The sequence below is a fragment of the Alosa sapidissima genome, chromosome 23 (assembly GCF_018492685.1).
Source record: "Alosa sapidissima isolate fAloSap1 chromosome 23, fAloSap1.pri, whole genome shotgun sequence".
NCBI classification, from domain to species: Eukaryota; Metazoa; Chordata; class Actinopteri; order Clupeiformes; family Clupeidae; genus Alosa; species Alosa sapidissima.
Window position 1 is genome coordinate 20,949,433 of NC_055979.1, and position 27,500 is coordinate 20,976,932.

Sequence of the window (27,500 nt, forward strand, 5' to 3'; positions counted from 1 at the left end):
CCTGAGTGCAGCTCTTATGGTAGATAATCTGGCCAGTGTATTTATGGGTGCAGGGAAGGCATGCGCCCTGCCCCACTAGCAACATCATACCCATGTGTGAGGGCTTAGGTGTTCACTGTGGAGCGTGTGTTCCATGTGAGAGTGTGTGTGTGTGTGTGTGTGTGTGTGTGTGTGTGTGTGTGTGTGTGTGTGTGTGTGAGTGTGTGTGTCTGTGTGTGCGAGTGAATGAGTTAGAGAGAGAGTGATGGGGGTGGGGGGTGGAATTGGACAGGGTGTTTGCACATTGGGACACACACACACACACACACACACACACACACACACACACACACACACACACACACACACACTCTCACATGGAGCCCTGTTGTCGGAGCTGTGACGGCCCACACATGCGGTCTCTTCCACGGCAGCCGGCTCCAGATAAGCTCTCCTTCCTGTCAGGAAGCCCATTATGTGTCCTGCTGGTCACTGACAGCCGGCCACTGCTTTCCACACCGATGGAAAGAAACGAGGGAAGACACTCATCATTTCTGTTCTGCCTGCTTTCTCCCACAGATGCCTTAATATGGCAGTGACCATTTTTTAAGATCACAGCTTTGTCAGGATTGACCTCAGGGCTTTCTCGGAAGTAGGAATCAAGGCTTCTTTGGTATTTAAACAGTTGGGTGTATGAGATTTATGTGTGTGATGTTCGGTAAGACGCGATTGGTTGGGAGTTGCTGTGCCAAAAATCATTCCTCTTGAACACACATTGAACGTGCCGAGGCCAGGACCGGCACTAAACGCACCCTGAATGTGTTGGGACCTGAAGCGTACTTGCCGGTCACCGTTCAGTAACTTCACTAACTGGAAACCCTGCTGACCTGCTGGGTACGGCCGATGCTGTTTGTTTGTTTTCCTCCCAACTGGAAAACTGGAATGTATCCAGATAAGAGCGTGTCAGTTGCCTTGTGCGGCTCCCAGTATCGGTGTGTTGACTTTGCCCTCTCTCTATCTCTTCCTTTCTCTCTCTCTCTCTCTCTCTCTCTTTCTCTCTTTCTCTCTCTTTCTCTTTCTCTTTCTCTTTCTCTCTCTCTCTCTCTCTCTCTCTCTTTCTCTCTTTCTCTCTCTTTCTCTTTCTCTCTGTCTACCCCCCTGGGTTGTTTCGTTCCACTAGTCAGGCTCTCCTCTCGCACGCGGCATCAATCTCACAGGCCGGAGGCTTTCACTCGTCTCGTGTGCTTTTTGCACGGCACAACAAATCTCTGCTCTGCTTTGAGCTTAGAGAAGCTCTGTAAAGGGCCATGTGCTTGACCTGTAGCCTCTCCTTGAGCCATGAAATATACCTCCCAACGGCAGTGTGTCAGGGCCCAGACAGACCCCTGCTGCAGCTCGCTCAGCTGTGGCCCAGACGTGGGCCCAGACTTGGCCCTATTCTGGGTCCAGTCCGCTGGGTTTCGGACCAGACCAGGGATGGGATATGTTCCAGACTTAGTGCTCTGGCCGCCGCTGCTAGCTTCTCCCCTGGAGCTCCTCTCACGGATCCCTCTTCCTCAGATGGACACAAGCCTGTCTCACGTTACAATCTCCCTGCCTCCAGGCATTACCCTGGGCCTTTCTTCTTGCTCACAACCTGCATGCAAACCTCATTGTGACACGCAGCTTAGCCACAAAGGAAATGGGGCTATTTTGATGAGCCTCCAGGCGAAGTTGCCTTTGGAGCGCTGAGCGCAGCCGTGTGTACCTGTGGGAGTGTGGGATTTCTCTGGGCTTGGTCTTCAAAGGCACTCGCAGTGGGCCAGGAAGTGCATCTTGAACCCTTTGTTTGTCAGCGTCAAGTCTTGAGTTTACTTTGCTTTCGTGTGTTTGGCTGTCGTGGTTTTTTGGATCCGTGCACTTTCAGTGTTGCGGAAAGGACTGAGTATGAGAAATGAGGATGAGAACTTGATCTAATCTAATAAGTCTAGGGCCAACAAGAGAGCAGAATGAGAAGAAAAAGTCTACTGGATGGAAGTCCTGCATCTTCAAATGCACTCACTGTTCACTGTGCTTCTCATTCCTCATTCCTCATGTGGCGTCAGTGCAAAGTTGTGTTTTAGAGGTCAGCACATTAGCATTAGTAGTAGAAGGCTGCTGAGAAGACTGACTCAATTGCAGCCTGTAACCATTTTGGTTTTCATTTGTTTAAGTATAAGTATAAGTATGTATACTCTTTTGTTCTCGTGAGGGAAATTTGGTTTCTGCATTTATCCCAATCCGTGAATTAGTGAAATACACTCAGCACACAGTGAACACACAGTGAGGTGAAGCACATACTAATCCCGGTGCAGTGAGCTGCCTGCAACAACAGCGGCACTCGGGGAGCAGTGAGGGGTTAGGTGCCTTGCTCAAGGGCACTTCAGCCATGCCTACTGGTCGGGGTTCGAACCGGCAACCCTCCGGTTACAAGTTCAAAGCGCTAACCAGTAGGCCACGGCTGCCTCAAGATATAAGATATGTTTATAAAACCGTATTTATTTGTTCTACTACAGGACTGTGAAATATTCCAGAAGCTTCCCCATTAATATCCATTGTGTGAGGCGCTAATCCTCTCAACGAGAGCCATAAAGCTGTCTCTGTCAGTTGTGTCCTGTAAGTGTTAGACATGCCCCCTCTCCTGCCTCTCATCTTGTTTCTGTCCACATTACAGCGGGCAGGCAGCGGCGCGGGGTCGTGGGGGACACAGTGGGGCGTCTCATCCACCCTGCTGCTCCCACGCTTATTATTGTTATGGTTCACATTTTAGACCGAGTTGTCCAAACAACGTCCATCATCTGTAGAGGAAAGAGCTGTCCAGACAACGACCAGGCCAGTGGAGGGACAGGGGAGCGGGGTGTGATATTGAGCTCGGGCCGCAATGTGCTCTCTCACACTCTCTCTCTCTCTCTCTCTCTCTCTCTCTCTCTCTCTCTCTCTCTCTCTGTGGTGTTCTCTGTTTACATAGCCTTTTCTGTCTGTAAGGTCTCTCTCCTCCTTTTTTCTACTCTTTGTTGCTCCCTCTCTTTCATTCCCTTTCTTTCTCACAAGTATTTTTAAAATGTTCTGCCCCCCTCCCCCTTTTTGCTTATGCCTATACCACCAGTCACTGGATTAGATTAAGGTTAATTTATTTCCTTACTGGATAATCTAATATCATATCCTTTTCTAAATATAATAAATCTTCGGAAACTCCCAAACTCTATGTGGTTTAATTGTATTGCAAAAAAGCTGCCTGAATCGTTTTTACATTGCCCAGTTTTATTTTAAGATTCTATTATAAATTTAAAATAAAATCTATTATAACTATTTTAAATTAGATTTGCTGACTGATTGAAAGCAACATCAGTGCATGCAAACCTCAAAGTGGAATCAAATAGCTTAAAATATTGGTGAAGTCCGCCAAGCGTTTTTATATTAAGTGTTTGGCTTAAGTCCTGTGGTATTATGTTATTAAGTGCACCCCCATTCCAAGTCAAATTGCAATCCGATGTGGCAACTAGTCTGCTATCGCTGTTGAGATCAGCCTTAGGGGCCTCCTTCGATTGGATCCAAAAGTAGATGGTTGAAACAGCAATTTAATAGCGACTTGAAAAGCTGTAACCACAACCAGCTAATCAGTCATTCACAGTCATTAGGGGATAATTCCACGTCTGCAGCGTCTAATGCACCATCTGCAAAGATTTGATTGATATTGTTTGAACAGGAGCTTGTAGCTGTGACACAGTGAAATTAGGGAGTCATTAGAGAGAATGACATTGACTCGGCGCCGCGGCACCTAATTAAAGATGTTTTCTTCCTGTCCGCGTTCTCTTGCCTCCACAGCTGGTGGGCGTCTCAGAACCAGCGGCCCATCACATGTTGCGTGACTTATCAGAAATGCCCAGCGTCAGGGACCTGTCTAGGGAAAAAATAAAGACCTCAACTTGGAATGTGTCTGTCTGAGATGCCAAACTAGTACCCCCATTGTGCAGCGAAAAGAATTCTTTTCAGAGTGCACTTTATGGCATATTGTATGAGGCATTTTGTCTCCTTACATATTGGATGATAACGTAAACAGTGTCAAGTGACTAAGACATGTGACCTGTTAACAAGGGGAGGCCACATAAAAACGCCCTGAGCATTTTTGGGACAGCTGCGCTGCAAACACAGTCTTTTTAGCTATGCATTCAGAGAAAGACCAAAAAAACACAGAGGACAGAGGAGACAGAGGAGAGTTTTGTATATGATTATAAGAGCTAATTCTATACATTACATTGGTTTACTACTTACTGGGCATGTAAGGGAGATATATGGATGTCACACATTCTTTTTGAAGACTGCTTTGGATCTGTTCTGTTTTCCTTTGGCAGGGAACTTAGGTGATGGTATCCGTGAGTTACAGTGATTTAGGGGCTTACTGCTGTGTCATAACATGTATCTTGATCTCATTTGTAGTGAGATATGGGTTATATCTTCTATAGCTTAATTGAAAACAACTCGCCCTGTGCTGGATCGTTGAATAGCACACAGTGAAGATAGGCATGGACTTGCACATTAAAGATGTAGTCTTCAGTTTGATTTCTCAGAACGTTGTTGATATTTGAGTTTGATTGCCAATCAGATTACACCCCACCCAACTTCTCTTTACAGAGCCAAGGTTGTTTTTCTTTCTTTAGCGTAAACACTTTACGGAAACCTAGAGGACCATTGGGAGCAATCTGCTGAATTTGACAAAAAAAGTGTATGGGATTAGAATTGTGGATTTCACCTTTAAAGGCCTGGTTATATCATTTAGAGGTAGACATTCTCAGATGTCTCCAAAAATCAGCTTGATTTGATTAGTAACGGTTTGGAAAGTTTCTTTAATGTGTCTGCCTCTCTGAACAGCAATAGACATGCTCACATAGAGAGATCTCAGAGGAAGTGTCAATGGAATGAAAATATTTGGTGACTGGGGTTCTGTCACAGTATCCGCAAAAGAGGGTCTTCTCCACTCCTTTTTTGGTTGTGTTTGATGGGGCTGCTGGAGTCTAAGTTTTGGCCATAGAATTTCCCTCTCTCCCTCTCTCTGTCCTCATTACATCATGGTGGGGTTGTTAAAGAGGGATATGATATAGATAGATATAGATAGATAGATAGATAGATAGATAGATAGATAGATAGATACTTTATTGATCCCCAGGGGAAATTCAAGAAATTTCACTTTGTGTGATGGGTCAGACTAGGGCTAGAGCCAGTAAGCTCTCCAGTTTACACTTATGCCTTCTATCTGCCTGTTCTCTCTTTCTCTCTCTTTCCCTCTCTCTCTCTCTTCCTCTCTCTATTTCAGTTGATCCCCTCCTCTCTCCCCCCTTGCTCTTCTCTCCATGACATCTGATACATACTATATGGGCTCGTTTTAGCCCTCTGTTTCTCTGTGGAGTCTTATTATGGCACGACCTAAGTCACTCACGACGGGGGAGAATTCTTTTGTTGTGTGTTCATACCATTGTTGGGGTAGGATTACACATGTGTGGTGTGTGTGTGTGTGTGTGTGTGTGTATCTGTGTGTGTGTGTGTGTGGGGGGGGGGGGGGGGGGGGGGGGGGGGGGTGTATCTGTGTGTGTGTGTCTGTGTGTGTGTCTGTGTCTGTGTGTGTGTGTGTGTGTGTGTGTGTGTGTGTGTGTGTGTGCGTGTGTGTGTGTGCGTGTGTGTGTGTGTGCGCGTGTGCGTGTATGTGTTTAGGGGTGTGGTCAGGGTAAAGGGGGTAGAGGGTATGACTGTTCAGGAGATGGTCAGTGACTCAGAACCATTATGTTACATAACTGATTGAAGACAACTGGGCCATGACGACCCAAGGTACTTGGTCAGCTTACACTCCGTCAGATCTTCCACTTCAGCCATTATTAGACCGGTTATTAGACCGTTGACCAGTATTTAGTTTTTCCCTTTGATTCTTTGTAGTTCTTTGTATGTGTACTTTTGAATATGCACACTTTTAACAAAATGTAATGTTTCTGTTTACCTTTTGGAAAGGTTCCACATTTACAGAGTTTAACAGATGTGTGCATCAGTTTTATTTATAGGATAATGGCACTAAAGTGGCACTAAAGTTACCCTGATTGCAGTTATTAGTCAACAATAATAATAATCAATCAAATCAATGATTAATGATAAGTACTAGGGATTTGAATGAATGCATTGATTAATGAAGGATGAACGAGTAAGAGCATGAATGAAGTATGACTGAATTTCATTACTCCTGAGGGAATAACTGGAGTCAGGAGTCCTGTCCTTCCCAATCTAGTTCACTTTAGTGAGCTCAGATGACCTCATATTTGATCATTTTGGTTTTTATCATGCTACCCGTTTCCCGCAGGCTTCCACATAAATGCGTTCATCAAACCTATTACATTGTTACGATGTCTTTAACTGAACTATGCCTCAGCTTTTCCACTGAAATCAAATAAAACGCCGGAATGTGGGTTATTTTTGGGAGCGCGTCGGTGCCTGCTGAATTCCCTCCATCTGAAATCAACCTGCTTCTGGTAGAGCGCCTTGGCAGGCTGAGTCCGTCTGGGGGTTCAAAATTGGCCTCAAGGGAGAACTTGTTAGGTGCGCTTGTCCCGAACACTGCGATCTGGTGGTTAACAGTCGCATGGGCACAAAGCTCCACTTCAGTAAAAGCCTGTAAGCAGCTTCCTGCTCACAAATGTTCCCGAAAGGGCTGTGTGGCTTTGGCACGAGGACCCTGGAACTGTTCAGGGCCTGTTGTATGTTCCTTCACTCCCCTTTTATTTTAGGTGGATCAATTATTAAAGAGGCATAGCAGACCACAAACAGAACCACACGTTCTATTCCGAGGCATTGCGTCTTTATAACCATTCATAAGACACGCTGTTCGATGATGGCGCAGTTCCTTTGGTCTGGAACCCCACAAAAGCGTCTCTCTCAGGCAACGGTAAACACATATATTATATCCAGTCATGCATATTTATAGACGCACGCTCAGATTCTGCTGTGGGTTCTTGTTATGTGTTTGTCAGAGCACTTATAGAATCTTTCAAGAGAGTTCCATTATCAGCATCATAGTTGGCCCCACAAGGCTTCCGTTTTAACATTCCATATGCTATCTTAACCCTTAAAGGAGTACCGTCACACCGGTGTGACAGGAATGTTGGGAAATTAACATTCTAAAGAATATCTGGGTTCATTGAATTCAACATAGAATTTTAGAACCTTCAATTGTTGCGGAACTTAGAATGTTCAAAAACCTACACCTTTAAGGGTTAATGCAGAGGAAGTAGACTGGGAACCAAATAGAACGTTCAAGCATTGTTTTTGTTTTTATTGTTGAAAGGGTATATAGAATCTTTTCTTTTTTAGCGCCTCAGTTTGGCCAGTCACCGATAGCCAGTAAGTCTCTAATGTGGGTCCAGACTGGCTAAATTCCCGACCCGGCTCATTCAATCTGGCCCCCTAATCATCCCCCAGTGTGATTGGCTCATTCAATCTCGCCCCCTAACCATCCCCCATTGTAATTGGTTCATTCACATTGGTGGTTGTAAGTAAGGTTCCCCCTTCACTGTGAAGTGCTTTGAGTGTCGAGAAAAGCGCTATATAAATGTAACGTGTTTTTGTTTTATGTTGTTGTTAATGAGATTAGCTAATTGCAAAGACTGCAATTAATTGTGCCACTCGCAACCCCAGGCTGGACTTGCAGCCCTGGTCCAGTCTGAGTTTTTTGGTGCAGTCGCTCAGCCTTTGTAAGAATGGACTCAGAGAGCAGATCTTACATCTGACCCTGAGCTGGGACAGGTTTGGCTGCCGGCTGTGACAGGCAGCGTAACCGATTTTGCATTACAGTTTCAATCCAGAATGTTATTGATGGATTTCTAAAGACCAGGCTCACACTTCCAGTAACAGTGGACCGATGCTAAAAGTTTTGTTTTGGAACACTTTTACGAGGCGGTATGAAATTGTATCAGTGGTCATTTTGGAACGTTTGTAGTTGGACATTAAAATACTTCAGCCCAGACCAGAATTTGTTTTTCATTTCTCTGCTACTGATTTTAAATTGTACTGGATATGTTCTCATTGGATTCAATCATAGTTATGGCTGGACCATAAAATTATCTTTTCCACTGCAAATTTTGTTGGGCATTTTTTTGGTGTTGTTGTTTGTATCCTGTTTGTGTGATGAATGGAAGTGACTGTACTGAACGACTGAGCGGGTCGTGGTTCCACGGTCCTGGGTCTGTCCGGCGCTGGTATGCTGCCGGCCTCAGCTCAGCTCACCCAGAGAGCACAGGATGGAGAAACACATGTGCGGAGGACATTGATTCACAACGCTGCACTGCACAGCGGGGTGGACTGTAAAAATGCTCGAGTGTTGGGATGCGAGATTCGTAAGATTTAGAGCCTCATGGTTTGCGGCTGTGGCCTTGTACCGTGGATTACTATTCCCTTACTGTATACGTCGAGGGCGCATTAACAGATACCAACAGTGTGGCTACATTTTGATGCAGCAAACACATGCACAGAGAACCACACAAGCCCAACACATCTGCACACATAACTGCAATAATTCATACATGTGGAGATGGATTCTACAATAAATAGATGTAGATGTATACAGTGTATACATGTCATCAAATCGTAAATAGACATGCACAACCCTGGGCACACACACTGGAAAAACTTAATATAAAGATAAAGACTAATAGTATTTGGTTATCTGCTGAAGCTTCCAGGCATTGAAGCGCCACTACATTGGATCAGAACCAAAAAGCACTATAAGGTCCTTACAGGGTCTGAAAAGTCCCCAGGCCCCCCAAAGTAATCACCTCCGTCTTTGATGTTGACATGAAGCATATATCCCATGAAATCACGGAACTCAAGTGGGAATTTCCCTAAATGTCGGCTATAGCCAATAGGCTATACAGTAAGAGCTGGGATTTAAGTCCTGTGAAGTTAATACCACATTTCTCGTGCCAGAATGTACAGTATAAGCCAAGATATTATTTTTTGTGCTTGGCTGCAGAGGGCAAATTTATTGTGTGGTTTGAATGGTTAATGGTTAAGTCAGTGTAATCTGCAGAGAAAGGGATAAAGAACTTGAATGAAAATGGTGTGTGACCCTAAATGTAAAGACTGTCAGAGAAAGACTGTCTCCTCCATCACTTGCGGGTAAGGCCACACACTCCTGAGCATTCTCAAACACGCCAGGCTCTACTGTATATCAAAATGCCACATGGATTTTATTGATCTAATGTGATTTTTCATAAATTCTAAACGTCCACAGTGAAGTGAAAAGATGGGCAAAGGCATCTGTTTCTAATTTCACTCTTGTGTGTGTATGGGGAGATGTATGTCTACTATTCTTCTGTGAGTAGAAGCTCCTCTATCTTTTATTTCATCTAGCAGTTTTGTTCCAGGTTTTTATGCTTTTTTTTTGAAAGATTGTTTGTTGCCGTTGGATGGGCAGCCGCGCAGTGGAATCAGATGGCTGGACGGCAGGAATTTTGCGTTCAGATGTGGCCTAAACTTGGACCCCCCTCCCCCCATTTGCTTATTTTTATGGCTGTCTGCTGCAGTTGGTGGGATCACAAATAGTGATATAAGCAGAGTTGGTAATAAAAGATGACGTGTGTCATATGTCATGTTTAGTTTCCTGAGATGTTTTTCCATGAGGATGATAGTCTTTTCCAAAAAGATGGCAATCCTTGCTTTCTGTCATCACACAGTTGCTGATGATGACTGAAACAGACATGCTGACTGATACACACACGTACACATACACCCCCCCCCCCCCACACACACACACACACACACAAACACAAACACTCAAACACACACACAAGCACTTAAACACATACAAACAAACATACATACATACCCACTCTCACTCTCACTCTCTCTCATGTACACACATACACGTACGCACACACACACACACACACACACACACACACACACACACACACACACACACACACACACACACACAGTATTGTCCTATCACCAGCCATCTGTGGGAACCATCAGCTTATCAGCTGGCATCTGTGATCTGTCTGGCCTCAGCTCTTCTGTGCCCATTAGAGGACAGACCCACGCTTCTCCGCCCGGAGAGTGGACACGGCCACAGCTCCCAAACCAACCATGCATCCTGCAGACCAGAGCCAATGGCACAGGGCTGAGCTTTGGCCAGGGAGAGGGAGGGAGGGAAGCCGAGAGGAAGTAAAGAGAGAGAGAGAGAGAGAGAGAGAGAGAGAGAGAGAGAGAGAGAGAGAGAGATAGATAGAGAGAGAGAGAGAGAGATAGAGAGAGAGATAGAGAGAGAGAGAGAGAGAGAGAGAGAGGGGGGGGGGGGATGGAGAGAGAGGGAGATAGAGAGGGAGAGAGAGAGAGAGAGAGAGAGAAAGAGGGAGAGAGAGAGAGAGAGACAGAGAGAGAGAGATGACAGTTGAAGGAGAAGGTAGCAGGAAAGGGGAGAGGAAGAACAAAAAGAGGTTTCACACCAGCATGTCTGAAATCTGTGTTAAGATCATGTTTCCTGTGTGACCAACTGCTGTTCTCATCCAGTAGACGCACACAAACGCACACACGCACACACACACACACACACACACACACACACACACACACACACACACACACACACACACACACACACACACATACATTCAGCTGTAGTAGTGGGGGCGGGCTGGGAAAGGTTTTTTTTTATTCATTAGCCTCATATGGTAATCAGCTGATGGGCTGACTATGCTATGTCGAGTCTGCCTGGGGACCAGTTTGTCTTTGCTGAGCGTCCATTCTCGCCATGTGCTTTTTCATGCTTTGGAATGCGATGTTTTGTTTGTGTTGCCATGGCACCGCTCCCTGAGAGCGCCGGTCTGGGCCAGGGTATCTCGTTCGTCTCGCAGTGGCCGGACGGTAGGCACGGCAACCCCTGGCCAGGGAGCAGCGAGGCTGAATTGTTCATACCCACACTTTCTCTCTCTTTCTTTCTCCCTCTCTATTTCTCCCTTTCTCCCACCCCCCTCTCTCTCTCTCTCTCCACCACTACTCTGCAGTTGTTCCTTAAACAAAAACAACACTTTTCCGTCCTGTCTCCCTCATCTATGCGCTGCCCTCGTCTACGCACGTCTGATTGCAGCACATGAAAGACATCTGGAGACATCTGGAGCACACCTGGCTAATTGGCTACAGCGCTGGCCAGTGTGTCCTGGACCGTCCCAGACTCAGGAGAGGCGATGTGATAACACGATGCACAAACCAGCGCTTCTTGAATCAGTGTGTGAGTGCGTGCGTGTGTGTGTCACGTCAAGGTCCCTTAAGAGGGGTGCCTGGTTAATATCCTGACGGCTCTCATGCTGGGTCAGACCGCTGGTTTCCTGAACAGGGATTTAGCCCAGACTGTCTGTTGTTAGTGAACAGTCTCTATTTATAAATTCCTCCAGCCCTCGACCTGGGAATCTGAATGTGAATGGCAGGCAGCATCTCCTCTCAGTTCTCCAGAGACCTTCAGGAAAGCTTCACATTTGGCTTAATAATAATGTTTTGGCTTCGAAGGTTTGAAAAGACAGAATGTTTGTATATGTTTCACTGCACATGTGTCTCATGTCTGAAACAGAGACTGGAAAAGAGTCTTTGCGACCCCTCTGTCGGGTTCCTATGGCCTCTCTGTCAGACAGGGATGTGTTTTTTTTGTTCTCTCTCTCTCTCTCTGTCTCTCTCTCTCTCTTTCTCTCTCTATTCGTGGGATGATGGTCCTGATTGGCCTTGTCAAAGCAGCTCCATATTTGGGCGGGAGAGGGCCTGTCTCGTTGCGCGGGGCGGACGTCACGGCGATTTCACAAGCACTTACCACAAGTGGCTTCCTCTGACTAGACTTCTCAAAAATGTGATGAGAGGGCGAGCCAGCTCTCAGGCACAGCCGTTTGGCAGCTTGCGGTGTGCCTGCCTTAGCTCGGGGCCCCCGGGGGCCCATCACATGCCGGGGCCCCTGAGGTATCACTTGGCCAGCGGGCTATGCCGAGAGTGACGTGGCCCCGAGCCATTTAAGACCCACGACGCGGAGGGCCTCTTATGAGATAATTGCTCTCCGTGAGCCAACTGTTTGTTGTTACTGTATTTTTGTACAGCTCTCTCCTTTTTTCCTCTCTCTCTCTCTCTCTCTCTCTCTCTCTTTCTCTCTCTCTCTCTCTCTCTCTCTCTCTCTGAGTTGTCCCAAGCAAGGGAATGGAACAGTACAGACAGCTCTCCAGTTGCCTTATGGAATGGTGTGTCTCCAGTTATGATGCTCACATACTGTATCCTTTGAGGAAATGTATCTGAAAGACGTGGGGAAATTGTTCTGATGAAAAATGAACACTTTTTAGTTTTCTCTATTCTTTAGAAAATAAAGTGATCCAAAGGTTAATTGGTTGCATGTTTCCAGAGGAAAGTTTATTTGTTATAGTACCAGAGAGGGTTTTTGTAGTGCTTATTCATTTAGCTGGTTCTTCACACTGTTCTCTGACAGGCATCGCAGTGCAAATTAAATAAAGTGTACTATTGGTTTATTGTTGTAAGCCATAAAACACATAAAAGTCCATAAAAAGAAAGGCATGACCATTGCTCCGAAGCACGTTCTCCTCTTTCAAGTAGACCACGGGCAATATGAGATTTTTTCTTGGCCAAAATATTTTGATTCTTTCAACTGTTTTTCTGTACTCCGTCTGTCCCAGTTTTCCAGACATTAAGAACAAATTTCTCAACTGACATGAAATTAGAAGTAGTGGGTTGAGTGCTCCCTTCAACAGCAGTCATTAGTCATGCCGTGTTAGAATAAATGTGCGATGTGTTTGCGAGAAGACATACTATGCAAAAAAAGATGGTGGAAAATATCTGCCAGCTATAGATGACGTAGATGAGTTCATACATATAACGTTGACCGAGCATCTTATGACTGTTAGTTTAAAACTGTAATTTTATAAATATCACATTATCCACTTAATGCGGTTTGAGCACAACTTAAAGGGACTGTTCTTGGCTTGAGCTCAAGAAAAATAAACATCGGAGAGAAACTTCTCTCCGTACTCTGAGAGACAAGGCTCGACTGGCCTCTGCGTGCCAATGATCCACCCCATAATTCACCAGCAGGACACATAAAGACTCCATCATGTACAGACTGTTCCCCTTACTATCAGGAAATGATTGTATGCTTTTAATATCTTGTAATAATAATCATATACAGTCATTCATTTATTAATGCATATTATTCGGGGTTAAATACACAAAATACAACTGCTCACAAGTAGTTCCCGCTCTGCATTTTCAGAGGGTTGTGGTACTACCGATCGTTCTTGAACTGAAGCTATCAGTCGACAGCAGAATTGTCGGCTAGACTGCATTTTTTCTCAGCACATGGGACTTGGATCATTTTCACTGAGCTTGTCTTTTGTGGTTATTTACTCTTGTAATGATGAGCAGGTTTATCAGAAAAAACATCTTCAAGGGTATTTTGAATTTCAATTTCATCTAAATTCGATAGTGGCAGATCTGGTTAATTAAATTACGGGGGAAGACACATGGAAGCAATCGGCTCGGGCCGTGACTGAACTCAAGGAAGCACTCTGTCCTCCACCATTAGAAGTGTGCTCTGGGTTTGGAGAACGCCGCTAGACTCCATAGCATCCCAACGTCCTCCTAATTAGTCTTAATTACTGCCAACGCTGTGGACAGCACTTTCCATCTGCACACTTCAAATTAAATATAATCATTGGGTGTATGCAAGTTCCTAGAGTACATTATTAGATTCACTTACTGTGAATTTCCATCTCATTGCAGAACTGATGTGTTCTTCCTTTACTAGACAGAGGTCTGTACACATCCATTTGGTCCCCTGTTTAAGCTCCTTTTGTTGATTTGTACTATAGACTGTAAACAATATTTGTACCTGTGCTTCCTCCTCCACCCCTTCTAATGTGATAAAACAATACATGCATTCCATTGCAGTTACAGCATGATCACCCTGGCCCATTTCCGTGTACAACACATGACATGAATGGTAAAGGCATAGGTACAAATATGAGTAGAGAGTCATTGTTGATGTTGATGTGGAGGGGTTATGCACAGGGCACAGTTGTTGGTTAGCATGTGAGCCTGTTTGGCTCAGCACTCATCAGGCCAGGTTAGTAGATGCCTGATAAGTTGCCAGATAGTGGATCCTGAGTTGTCTGATGAGATTTGGGCCTGTCTCATGAGAGATGTGTTGCCCTGCCCTTGTGATGTGAATTAGAGCCAGCTCTCATGCCGTGCCCCCCCCGGTCCACCATGACCTCCCCTCCGCCAGTGAAATGTCAGGGCCGGATGTCTCCTGTGGCCAATCAGATTTGTTCCAGCGCTCATTTTTCTGTTTTAGCTGTTAAGCTAATGGCTCAGAAGGGGTCACAGAAGCACCCCGCCCCACACACACACACCCACACACACATGCTCAGCTTCCTGCTGTGGCATGATTGGTCGTTGGAAGTTATTAAACGGATATTCCTCCTCCTCTGTTGCCCCTGCGTGTCCTCCTCTGTGGAAGCCCACCCCTGTCCACCCCTGCCCTGGCATTGACCCTCAGGAGCTTGTGAAACGAGAGAGCGCACCGCCAAACTGGGGTTTCAGGGGCATGTTTTACTACCAGGCCTCCTCCGGAGTAGCACTTCCTGCTGGGCTACTGTCATTTTGGCACTGCTACAAGACCCCAAACACACACACACACACACACACACACACACACACACACATACGGTCCACCTCCGCCCACCCCTGGTTACCCTCAGCCCTTTTGTGCTGTGTGGCTGCTGAGAGGAGGAGGGGTGACCACCAGTTCTCTTATCTTCAGTTTCTGAAAATAGGACGTGGTTCTGCAGTTCCTCAGCGAGAGTCTGCGGCAGTTGGCTTTGGTTCCGTCCCCCGATGACTCCCTGTGCCTCCGCTCAACCCTGCAGAACAAATGAGCTGAACACAAGTCAAGAGGGTTCCGTCACATTTGTCTTTCTCTATTTGCACTTGCTCCCCCACTTGTCAGTGTGTTTATTTTGAAATGTTAGCCACATTTATTCCCATTAGCTTCCTGTCGTACGATAACATCGGCAATAGAAAAGCTAAGGGAATGTGTCACCGGAGTCTCCCGAGACTTTCCCATTCCTTAGCTTGGTGCCGGGAAAAGCTTCGCAGCACTTTCCTCTTTTGTTTCTCCTCACACAATGCGGCAGCAGGCCCGAAAGAGTTCGGTACAGTATGGTTTCCTGCCGGAGCTGTGGGGGCAGAGAGTCTTTTGTTGTTGGCCTGAGAGGAATTCACTGTGCCCTTGTGTTGCAGACGCACAAGGGGATCCCAGGAACTTGAGGGGCATTTCCTGTATTGTTGTACTCACACCAGTTTGAGTTTTTCCAACATAAACACATAGCTTCTTGAGTTAGCATAATCTAATTTCTAGGTTTGTAATCTTTTTACATACATCAACCTGAAAATGTACTATAGCGTAAAAAGCACATGCTGTTATAGCCCCATAGTTTGTCCTCTCATTTGGTCCTTTTTCATGTTGTTAAACAATGTCACCAAAGAGTGTTGGGCTGAGAGTTAGCTGTTAGCTTTGTTAGCATGTGACAGTCAGTTTGTTCTGCTGCACATGGTGATTATTGAGGCAATGCTGTTCATGTATGAGCATGTTCCTGTGAAAGGAAATGACAAAGCCAGCCTTGGAGGTTGAGAGAGGGTAGGGCGCCGCCCCAGCCCTCAGACTGTGTGCATTTTACTGCTGTTTCCCTGGAGCACACAGTGTCCCAGACTGACACAGGCAAGTTCTTACCCAGGTGCTGAGTGGGAGTAGGGTTGTGTGTGTGTGTGTGTGTGTGTGTGTGTGTGTGTGTGTGTGTGTGTGTGTGATTTTCATGGTTGCAATGGAGGGTACGTGTGTGTTCATGATTAGTAGGGATAGTAGTGGTGTGTGTGTGTGTGTGTGTGTGTGTGTGTGTGTGTGTGTGTGTGTGTGTGTGTGTGTGTTTATGTGGGTCTGTCATGCCGATGGATCAACTGAAACTGATTTATTTGCGCCGCACGTCATTGTGCAACCCCATCTCAGCCACACCTGGCGTCAAGTCATGCAGTTGTCATGGTTGCATCAGGGTACATCCTGTGTGGGCTCAGGCACTGTCATGACTGTGTAATTAGAGAGGAAAATAAGACCCTCTCTCCTCTAATAGTTCTCTATAAATTCTCTTCAGTTCTGTATTCAAACTAAGTTGAAGTTGTTATGAGTTTTTATAGTGAGGATTTTCATAATTTTCACAAAAATTTCCAGCTGGAAATAAACAATAGATTCTGTTTTTTTTTTCTCTTTTTTTTTCTTGTAGTAACAGGCACACATTCTTGACACGTAAAACACTTTCATGTAACATTGCTCCACCAAAGCCTTAGTCACCATTTTAACAGTCCAGACAGGTGTGTATGTGTTTTGTAACAACAAATGCAGCCGTCAGACTTTACCATTACGTCATTAGTGAACCTGTCACCCTCTAACAAGCAGTCCTTATTGGTGAGCTGTCACTCTTATGTGTTCTTTGTATGCCCACTCTTACTAGCCTGAATCTACTACTAGTGTGCTACCAGTCTCCATTGATGAGGTCAATGTGGAGGTGGTAAACACCTACAAGTATTTGGGCTTACACCTGGACAATAAACTGGACTAGACAGGCTGGTAAGGAAAGCTGGCTCTGTAGTGGGAGCTGAACTAGAGTGCATCACTTCAATATCAAACAAAAAGGACCCTGAACAAACTGATTAACATCTTGGACAATGAATGTCATCTAATCCATAGCACTATTACAAAGCAGAAGAGCTTCATCAGCTGGAGACTTCGCTCACTGTCATGCACAACTGACAGACTGAAGACGTCATTTGTCCCCAGGGCCATTGAACTGTTCAATGCCTCACTAAAGGGAAGAGGAGAGATAGACTTCTCTGCATAGTCTGTCTGCCTCTCCACCTTCTCCATGTTTGTGTACTGACTGTCCACTAGCCTACTGTTTTACTGCTACACTGTTTACATGCTATATTAACACATACTCATATCCCCTCCCTCCCTCCCACAGCCTGGATTGTGGCCATAGTTAATACTTAATACTTTATACTTAATACTTGACCAATGGCTGTAACCATATTACTTCAACCTATTCTTGCACTGATATAGTTTTTATATTACTTTGTCTACATTATTCTCATATGTCCATATTTATTTTATGCTGGTCTCTAGACTTTATTCTTACACTGTTGCACTTGTTGGACTTACTTATTTCAAAGTCAAAGTCTGTTTTATTGTCAATTTCTTCACATGCCCAGACATACAAAGAGATCGAAATTACGTTTCTCACTATCCCACGGTGGAGACAAGACATATTTTACCAATTAAGTCCACAGACAAACATACTGTAACATTCAAGTAAACACTAAAAAGTAAATAAGAAGGCACATACAATGAAGAAATAAGAGCAGCAAAATTGGGTTGAAATTGTGCAATTGTGCATAGACAGTCAATATAATAGTGCAAAGTCAGGCCAATAAATGGCTGAGGTAGTTCTGTCTGACCTAAGTAAGCAAGTGGCATAGTGGTACAAGTTATGTAAGAGCAGCAGAAGTGTTGTGTTTTCAGGACAACAGGACAACAACAACAAGTTGCAAAGTGTGCAAAGTGTGCAAGTGTACAAGTGGAGTAGTGCAAGGCAGCCATTGTGGGTCCAAAGTCCAGGATGTTATGTAGCTGAGGGTGGAGGGGGGAGAGGGGGGAGAGAGTTCAGCATCCTAACAGCCTGGTGTATGAAGCTGTTGGTGAGTCTGGTGGTGCGGGAGCGCAGGCTTCTGCACCTTTTCCCAGAGGGCAGTAGATCAAACAAATTGTGAGCGGGGTGACTTGCATCACTCACAATTGTGGTCGCCTTGCGGGTGAGGTGGGTGGTGTAAATTTGCACCATCACCATGACACTCACTCTCATAGAGCACCTTACCATGCATACAGAATTACAGGCTCAGTCCATGCCCTGTCACTGCAAGCGCCTCATGCTTGATCATCCTTAAGCACACTATGTGGATATTTGATTTAGTTTATTTAGTATATTTAGTATTTAGTATTTTAGTATTTTTTATCTTTTACTGTCTGTGGACTTTTTCTGCTGTATGTGCATGTTGTGTGTGATGTCTGTATGCTACTGAGACCTTGAATTTCCCCTTCGGTATCAATAAAGTATCTATCTATCTATCTATCTATCTATCTAAGCGCTCTGATTATCTTATACAGTGAATCGTCTCCTCTCTTCTTAAATATAAGGACGAGCACAACCCGTGTGTTCTTCTTCTTCTTCTTCTTCTTCTTCTTCGTCATCTTGTTCTTCTGTACTTTTTTGAGCTTCATCTTTGTTTTGTTCCTCCTCTCCGTCACCTCAGACGCCAGGCAACCCACTGACACAGATCCAAGAAAAACACCTGGACACACACACACACACACACACACACACACACACACACACACACACACACACACACACAAGGCGGGCCTGTTTGTCATTTCTATTTTCTGCTGCTTTTAAAAAGTACCGATGAGTGCTGTCCTTGATTCAAAAATGTTATGTTCATTAGCAGGAGGACTCAGAACCCAGTCCAATTTAGATTAGGGTGCTGAGTGCGTTATTCCTTTTTTTTTCCCGCTCCTTGACATATTTGTGTTTTCACAGACTCACAGGTCGTCATGTGTCCAGATAAGATCTCTACCCCTCCTGAAACTCCCACCACCACGTCAGGACCACGTTTCTTAACACAACTATAGCAGCCTGTCAGGCACAATCAGATAAAGCAGCAATACAGCAGCAGCCTTGAGCCTAGACAAAAAAAAAAAGTTCATAGATGATTTAATAGGCTCATAAATTGCCACTGTGCGTCTGAAATCTTTCCTGCATCTACTGGTCAGTTTCCCACAAGTTTTTTTTCAAAACACTTCATAAGAACGTTTACTTGGCTTTCTTCGCTTGAAAGCAGCAGGGAATAAGTTATAGTACCTGCCTGTGTTTATTCTCTTTGACTTTGATTCTGTCACAGCCAAGTGGGTCAGAATGGTCTACATCTATTACTCACTGCCGAAGCGCGCTGATTGCCCTCCATTCAATATTTGACAGAGAAGCCAGACACATGCGACCTGGACGGTTGAATCATTAACTGTCTACCGTATCTTTTTCAAGTCTGGGAGATGTATAGCATATACTGTAAGTGTCTGGCTTCAAAGGGCTGGCGTATGTTCCGGCATCTCCCATTAGTCTGGGCCTGAGCTATTCTTACGCACACTGATAAGGGAGGAAAGGAGAACAAGTGTCTTATGTAAGGCGAGGTGTTACGCAAGAGTCACACGAAAAAACACATGTGTGATAGGCATAAGCGTTTGTATAGTTTTTTTCTCCATGACCTACCTACATGACATATACACGCTTGTTCATAACAGTTATATATTTTTTAAGGGGGGACTCACATTACTGGCTATCAAAATTGAATTTTGAATTGAGCTTTGGGCATCAAACATAGTAGATGTGATTGTTTTTCACTCACTTTTCTCAATTTGGCGACTTTTTTGTGTTGGCAGTTGACAGATGGGGGAAAGGCATCCAAAGCCAAGATCAGCGTTGGAGACACTGTGCTGTCCATCGATGGTATCTCCACAGATGGAATGACCCATCTGGAGGCCCAGAACAAGATCAAGGCCTGCACTGGCAACCTGAACCTCACCCTGCAAAAGTAAGAGCCGAGCTGTACATCGCACGAACCAAACACACTCGACCTCCTTTTAAAACGAGGAAATCACACAACCAGCAGTGAAGCTGTGAGAATAGGGAGGGCAGGTTAGAAGAGGTCATTGTGCATATCCCAGGTGCAGGACATAAATGTGTCAGGATATTCTTCAAAAAGAGGTTCACACTCCTTTTTGAAGAATATTTTTACCCTTTGTGTCACCCCACTAAATGAATGGCCTACTCTGTATCATAGACTAGAAGCCATGCGCTATGAAAAGCGCTTCAAACTTGTCCACACATGGAGCCTATCAAGGAAACCAAACATTTCATAGTAAAAGCATGACTACAAGATAAATATAATTAAGGTCTACAGACAGGCTCAACCAAAGCTTGTAGCACCAAGAGTTTTTTTTCCCCTCTGTTATACCATACAGACACACACAATGAAATGGGATTTCCTTCCCTGGATACGGAGCTTTAGAAAGCATACTGCATGTCTAAAATCAACAGCGAGGACATTAGATCTTGTTTACATACTTGGACAAAGCCCTACGTCAGTAAATGTGAGGTTTTTTGTTTCATTCAGTGAGGAGTAAACATCATGGCCTTTAAAAGTTAATGTGCATCTTGGCCTCCGCTTTGCTGTGTCCCTCTGTCGACCCTGTTGTTGTTAGAGCTTGCGCTGTATTTCGCCTTCGAAATGTGCGAAAACACAGCCAATAAACACATGTACGCGTAGTTCCTCTCCACACACAGACTACGAAGGCATATATCATACCTCCACTATCAAAGGCATGGCTGGAACGGCAGTGCGGTCACACGCAGAGCAGGCGAGAGAACATCACTGAACGCTCAGAGATCCCCACAGGCCTCTGGGTGTCAGTGAGGGCAAAACAAGTCTCTTTTTTCGCTTCGTTTTACTCCCGTTCTCCTTCGCTTTCCTCTGTGTGCTCTTTTTTTCCCCTTCGCCGCGTTCTTCTGCGGCTTTGCAAGGAGCAGATCGTACCTCCTTCTCCCGCCTCTGGTTCCTCAAGCCCGGAGAGCAAGGGGAGGCCAAGCACAACAGCGTGCGGCCGGGTGTGTGGTTTCCTCAGACATCTCTCTAAACCCCCCCCCCCCCCTCCCCCGCCGCCCCTCCAGCGGACTGGGGCTTACGGCTCACTCCTGTGCAGAAGTGGGGGGGGGGGGGGGGGGGCTTATTAACTCGGAGGAACGGTATTCAAAAACCGAGACGTTTAAAAGACGTAGCTTGTCATTTACGCCGGCAGCACTCAGTCTAATGTGTTTGGATTTGAACTATAAATTGCCCCTCGTTGAGTTTTGGAATCTGTGAATCAGGCATTTAGTGGGTTAGGCGGGAATGTTGTCGTCTTTGGCCTCTTCACAACTGTCAATGTAGCCAGTAATAGAAATTCAGTGATTTCCCAAGAGCCATGACAACTGACATTTCACAGCATAATGTTTGACTCTCTGTTTTGTATTGTCCCTAATTTATTGTCAGATTACTCAAGTTTGTTCAGGCAAAACCTGGATTACTAATTAGAATTATTCATTTAATTAGTTTTCTGGGAGACCCTGTAGCCCTTAGTCCTAATCACAGTCAGTTCCAGTGCCATGAAAATCTGATACTTTTCCCTCAATTGGACAAAAACAGGCCTTGCTGGTGAGGTGACCCTATGCTAATATGGTCAACTTCATCGCAGTTCATTGACATTTTTAAGGACATTTGTTGGTCACAAGCTCCCTCTGTGTACAGGTATGTGTTGCCTCTCCCCCAGGAAGTATGCAGCAATGAAAGATAAACATAGATGTTATTCCTGAGTTGCGTTCTCATACTTAAGAATGTGGAATGCCAACTCAATAAAAAGACATACTTAGTATGGTATCACTTTGCTAGTTTCGTCTTGCCCTGAGCCTTTATCCTTCTGTGCTTTGGCCTTTTTGAGTCTGTTTTGCGTCCTTTGTCTGGTTATCACTGCAGCCGCACACAAGCAGAAGCCTGGCGTGTGTTTGTGAGCTCATAGCGTTTCCATTATGATCTGAAGTGCACATCAGAGAGCCATTACCGCTTGAAGTAGTGGAGTTTGTACAAGGCTATGGAGATTTCTTGTGATTCTGGTGTAAGTGTGTGTGTGTGTGTGTGTGTGTGTAAGAGAGAGAGAGAGAGCGAGCGAGAGAGAGAGAGTGAGAGAGAGAGATAGAGAAGATTTATTAAAGGTCACAAAAAGCCTGAAATAGGTTGTCTATTTACCACAGAAGCTGTGTAGGCCTTCACCATTAGAAAGTTAAAACTACTTTTGAGGACTTGCTGACCTTTGCTCTTCCTACAAATGGGTCTTTTCCTGGTCAGGTACGGTGACAGGACCTCTTTACGATGATTTATGATACAACTTCTGCTGACGGGCACAAAATAAGACATCGTCAAGGCCATCTGATTTTGCCTTCGACTTCTGACCCCTGTGTTAGCATATGCTGAGGATGGCCCCCGAAAGGCATTCCAGGCCTTTGGGGCGGATAAATCAGAGGACAGTAAAAAGGCTTTTCAAAGAGGGATGTGGGATTCTCACATTTTCCCAGTCCGATCGTTCAGTGCGGTGGAGCCGATGTGTAGAATCCCTGGGGCGGTCCAGCAGGTACTGGAGAGCTTGTGTGCAATCATCATCATAGATTCCGAGGTCGGAAAACAGTCGAGCAGGAACACCACTGCGCTGGTTCTATGGAACATTCTTTTTTTCATTTTTTTTCTCTGTTCTCTTTCTGTTTAATACTGGCTGTTTGCGCAGTGAATCTGCAAAAATCATCAAACCTGAAACTCCCAGTTCTTTTCCTCGGATGTAGAAAAAAATAACGTCCCACTCCACCAATATCTCGGTTTACTTTTAAGATAACATTGCGTTAAGAAGAAAGCCGGGCTGTGTTTTGGGGTCCCTCAGAGATACTTGCGCTATGCTAACCTAGCGTTACTAAGCCACTCCGAGCACAGCTGCCTAGGGTCCTTCTTCAGGCTAGGCTTCTGATAGACTCTCCCAAGGCCTGAGTCAAAAAGCTTACGCCTATTCACTGGGGCAAAAAATGTCATGTTAGGTCATCTTCAAACTATCTTCAGAACAATCAGGGAGTATCTTTAGAGCAAGTTAGAGCACACACACCACGCGCGCGCACACACGCACGCACGCATAGCCCTTTAAAAATCCAGAGTCCATTTGTTGTATGGTCTTGTGCATGGTGTGTGTGTGTGTGTGTGTGTGTGTGTGTGTGTGTGTGTGTGTGTGTGTGTGTGTGTGTGTGTGAGAGAGAGAGATAAAGAGAGAAAGATAGAGAGAGAATGGTGTTTTTTTTTAACCCTTGAGGAATTTCAACATTTCTGTTTTCCTGGAGTAGATGCCACATTTCTTTGAGTAGAACAAGCGTTGCAAAAGACTGACGTTACTCAACCGCACACGTGAACACCGCCTCTGCACTATGTCAATGTGCTTTTGTAAATGACAGGACTTGCACCTGCGATCCCAGCAGTGCGAAACCTCCTCCGTACACCGTGGTAAATACGCTGTAAAGTACCCACATGGTCCTTCCCCCTGCCATGCTCTGCTCTGCACTGCCGTCTCTCTCCCTCATCCGGTCCCAACAGTGACAGATTTAAGAAGCTTTAAGCACTAAGTAATGAGCAAAAACAGACCCCAAATCAGCCCTGCTGCGCTGCGGCCTGTAATCCAGTAGTAATGGGTGCCTGTGATGGATGTTCAATGTAACATCAAATGCAAGTGCTTCGCCACAGCAGAACACTCCGAATGGGAAAATAATGGGTTGGTGCTGTTTCTTCGTCTTTCTTCTTCTTCTTCTTCTTCTTCTTCTTCTTCTTCTTCTTCTTCTTCTTCTTCTTCTTTCTTCTAGTTCAGAGCTGTCCGTAGTTCTCGTATGATAAGCGACCCTGGGGTGTTTTTTGGCTTTGCCTGGCAGCAGTTGTCATGAGGAGTGTCAGTGAAGGCTGGCACATGCAGTGTGTTGGAGTAGTAGCTGTTGAAGTAGAACCACTTGGAATGCCCCTCTGGAAACGGAACGTTCTGGAGAATTCCATCCACTCCAAACCCCCCCCCCCCCCCCCCCCCCCCACACACACCACACACACACACACACACACACACACACACACACACACACACACACACACACAAAAGTATTTTTCCCGTCAGTTCAGCAAAATTTCGAATGTATTGATTCCATCAGCTCGTTTCAAACCACATTGATTTCTGGACTCTCTAACTCTTATTTTTTTGTTCTCTCTCCGCGAGTAAAAAGCTGCTTTTCCAAAAAAAATTATGGAAATGGCGCCTCTCGTCTGCTTCAAGCAATGTTTTTTGTCCCATATCTGTCTCTGATCCCAAACCCTTGTCAGATGGTATCCTCCTGCTTCCCCTGTTTTGCGAGTACAAGTGTACGAAATCTATTGTGCCAGAATGGTGATTCATGGGATGTGTGAAGATCCAGTGAAGGTCCTCCCACCATAAGCCGGGCTAATGCTTTAAGTCCAACCTCAGTCCCCCCTGGCCCCAGGAGCCTGAGAGAACAGGATGGATTTGGACAGGTGCAGGAAGAGAAGTCCCACCGACCCCAAAGCGCTCCAGGCTGTGCTCGTAAGATGGGGTCTCTGTGTGCATGTCGGAATCAGACGCATGCTATGAGGCGAAGAGAGTCAGCACAGGCCCTTCTCAAATACTAGCCATCAGATCTGTGCAGCTCTTGCTGAGCAAGAGGGAGAGGTGGGAGATTTGAGTTACAAAAAGATTTCCTCAACTTCATTGGAAACAATTTCGAGATATTTAAAACAATGATGAGATATTTGACAGGCTGTAGCCTAGTTCTCAACATTATTTACAATTGTAGTCATAAATTGACGATGGATACAATGTTAATTGCTATTTTGGTTATATCAAATGGTTTATATTAATCTTTCTGACTGATTTTTTTTGTGCTGTATTGAATCATTTCTTAAACATTTGTGAGCCTTGCAGTGAAAACCTTGAATACGTCTCTCGCACGTCAAACTGTGTGTTATATAAACTCTGAGCTGAGGACATTCTTTATGGAAATCTGGCCTCATACAAGTTCCATCAAATAACAGCGTCCTTTCTGGCTGCTTGTGCTTGTGCTTGTGCTTGTGCTTGTGCTTGTGCTTGTGTGTGTGTGTGTGTGTGTGTGTGTGTGTCTGAAACTGTGAGAGACATGCAGGCTAACTCAGATGGCTTGCGCCTTGCTTTAATAAAGAATTTTACGATGTGACAGGCACTCTGTATCCAAGAAGCCGTCCACATTTGGCCAGCAGTTTCAGGTCTGCTTGGGGAAAGGAGAGCCATCCTCCCATTCATCTGGAAGGCTAGTGAGAGCAAATGCTGACATGCGAAGCTCAACTCGGATGGGTATTAGGTTTTATTCAACGTTAGACTGTCTCAAGTTATTCCTTGATTTAGTGGGCTTTTAGCGTGCACATCACTTTGATCCTGCAGGTGTACTGTATGTGTATGTGTGCTGTATGATATGGTGTTCATTAGATGACTGCTAGTAGGTAGTGGAAAGTCCTACATGTCTGTGCAAAGTGGGATTCTCATGAATTCCAGTCGTGTAGGAACAAAGTCCTAATCATATATTAAGCACTTGTGATATCCATTAACGCCAGAGTACAGCCAAAAAGAGGCCGAGCTCAGATAACGCTGTGATTTGCTATGAAAGTGTGCTTTGAAAGTCTTTCTTATACAGAGAGCACACACACACACACACACACACACACATACACACACATACACACACACACAGAGAACCACACATTTAGATATATATTTAGAGGGTATGCTCCAATGACAGACAGATGGCTTTAAATCTGTGCCCAAACAATTTGCCTGTATAGTAACTCGATGCCCTGTAGCAGATTTACTTACATTCTGCAACAGGAGTCTATAAGTGCCTGTCAAGGAACCATGAAGGCACTTACACTCAGCTCAGCCCCCCCCCCCCCCCCCCCCCCCCACCACACACACACACCTATCCGCTTCACCCCTCCAGATCTGCCAGGAAGAAGGGCACTTATAAGCACTCCGCCTTTCAGCATGCCCCGAGGAGACTGGGTGGAAGTGACCCGCATCAGTGTACGGCAAGCACAGAGCCCTTGGCGTGTATCAAAGGCGATAGGCTACATCACACACATCTTTTCTTCTCACGTCCTCTCTCGCTATTATCCGTCACTCAGCGGCAGGGTCAGGCATCCCTTCTCCGTCTCACGCTCCCTCTCTCTCTCTTGTGCTCTCTCTCTCTCTCTCTCTTGTGCTCCCTCTCTCTCTCTCTCTCTCTCTCTTGTGCTCTCTCTCTCTCTCGCTTGTGCTCCCTCTCTCTCTCTTGTGCTCTCTCTCTCTCTCTCTCTCTCTCTCTCTTGTCTCTCTTGCCCTTTCTCTTCTTCTTTGGCAAATTCCATGTAAGACACGAGAAAGGCAGAAATTGACAGCAGCAGCATTCGCTGTCCCACACTCTCTCCTCCTGCCCCCCCCCCACCTCCCCCCCCTTCCCCTTCCCGTCTTGTCTGAGGGTTCCAGTATCTGTCTGTGAATGCATTGTGGTTTTTGGTGCCCCTCTCTGCTCTTAGTAGGCCTCTGCCAATGTCAGCTTTTAAAAAGCCGCCTGCTTCTTCAATCTTCATTTCACCCGTTTACAGCCAGCTGGGGTCCAGGGGAAGCGTGGGAGGGGGAAGAGTGTGTGAAGTGGTTTTCAAGTACCCCGGAGTTTGGGTTGGGTTGGGGGTGGGGGTGGGGGGGGGTGGGGGGGGTCTTGACACGACACAACTGGCTCTCTCACATTTCAGGGAAGCGTCACACATTAAGGGAAAAAGGTGCCGTCCAGAATGGCATTCTACATTTAAAAGCACCAAGAATTTATTTGTTTTCTGATGTAGGGATGCTTGTAGTATTCCTCAGAATTCCTAATAATTACAAAAAGAGATAAATAAAAGAAAACAGAACAACAGACAGGGCAAAGAAGGAGGACGATAATAAATGAATAAATAAATACCATAGAACCTCAGAGGTACAAGGAACCCCTTTACTCTGCAGAGGGGGGGGGGGGGGGGTGCTATGTGTGTGGTGTGTGTGTGTGTGTGTGTGTGTGTGTCAGAGCTGTGTGCATCCGGATGTCAAGAGACTCAGTTAATTAGGACTGGAGTGTGTGTGTGTGTGTGTGTTTCACAGTGGGTGTGCCTGTGCATGTGGGTGAGCGAGTTTCATAGAGATGTAAGCATGTATTTTGTGTGTGTGTGTGTGTGTGTGTGTGTGTGTGTGTGTGTGTGTGTGTGTGTTCGTGTGTGTCATATTTATGAGCTTCTCTGGTGTGGCTGGCCTGTCTGCCAGTGCTCCTAGAAGGTCAAAGAAAAACACATGTTTCTCCCAGTCTCGCATCTGTCAATCTTTTTGTTTTAGCTAAAATTAGAACCCTCTGAATATTTTCCAGTTGAGCAGGCACAGTCAGATTTTTCTACTTTTGTTGACCTTTTCTGCTGGCTTGAGAAAGTGTTACTCTTTAACTGGATGCTGCGGGGGAATGATCATCAACTACAAACTCCAGAGCTGTGGTTCAAAGGTCACTCCAACAGCCATGGAAAAGCTAGCTTTGGTTTTTGTTTATTTGGCTGCTGTCACGCGCACGAACACACACACACACACACACACACACACACACACACACACACACACACACATATGC

At 45.4% G+C, this 27,500-nt stretch overlaps 1 protein-coding gene across 3 annotated transcripts in view; it reads left to right on the forward strand.

Moving 5' to 3' along the window:
• pdlim5b (PDZ and LIM domain 5b) overlaps window positions 1-27,500 on the forward strand; it is a 78,559-nt gene that overhangs the window by 9,028 nt on the left and 42,031 nt on the right. For all 3 annotated transcript variants that reach the window (XM_042080095.1, XM_042080096.1, XM_042080097.1), the window contains exon 3: window positions 19,616-19,767. In XM_042080095.1, the coding sequence (XP_041936029.1) occupies window positions 19,616-19,767 (152 nt within the window). The remainder of the gene's footprint in view (window positions 1-19,615; window positions 19,768-27,500) is intronic.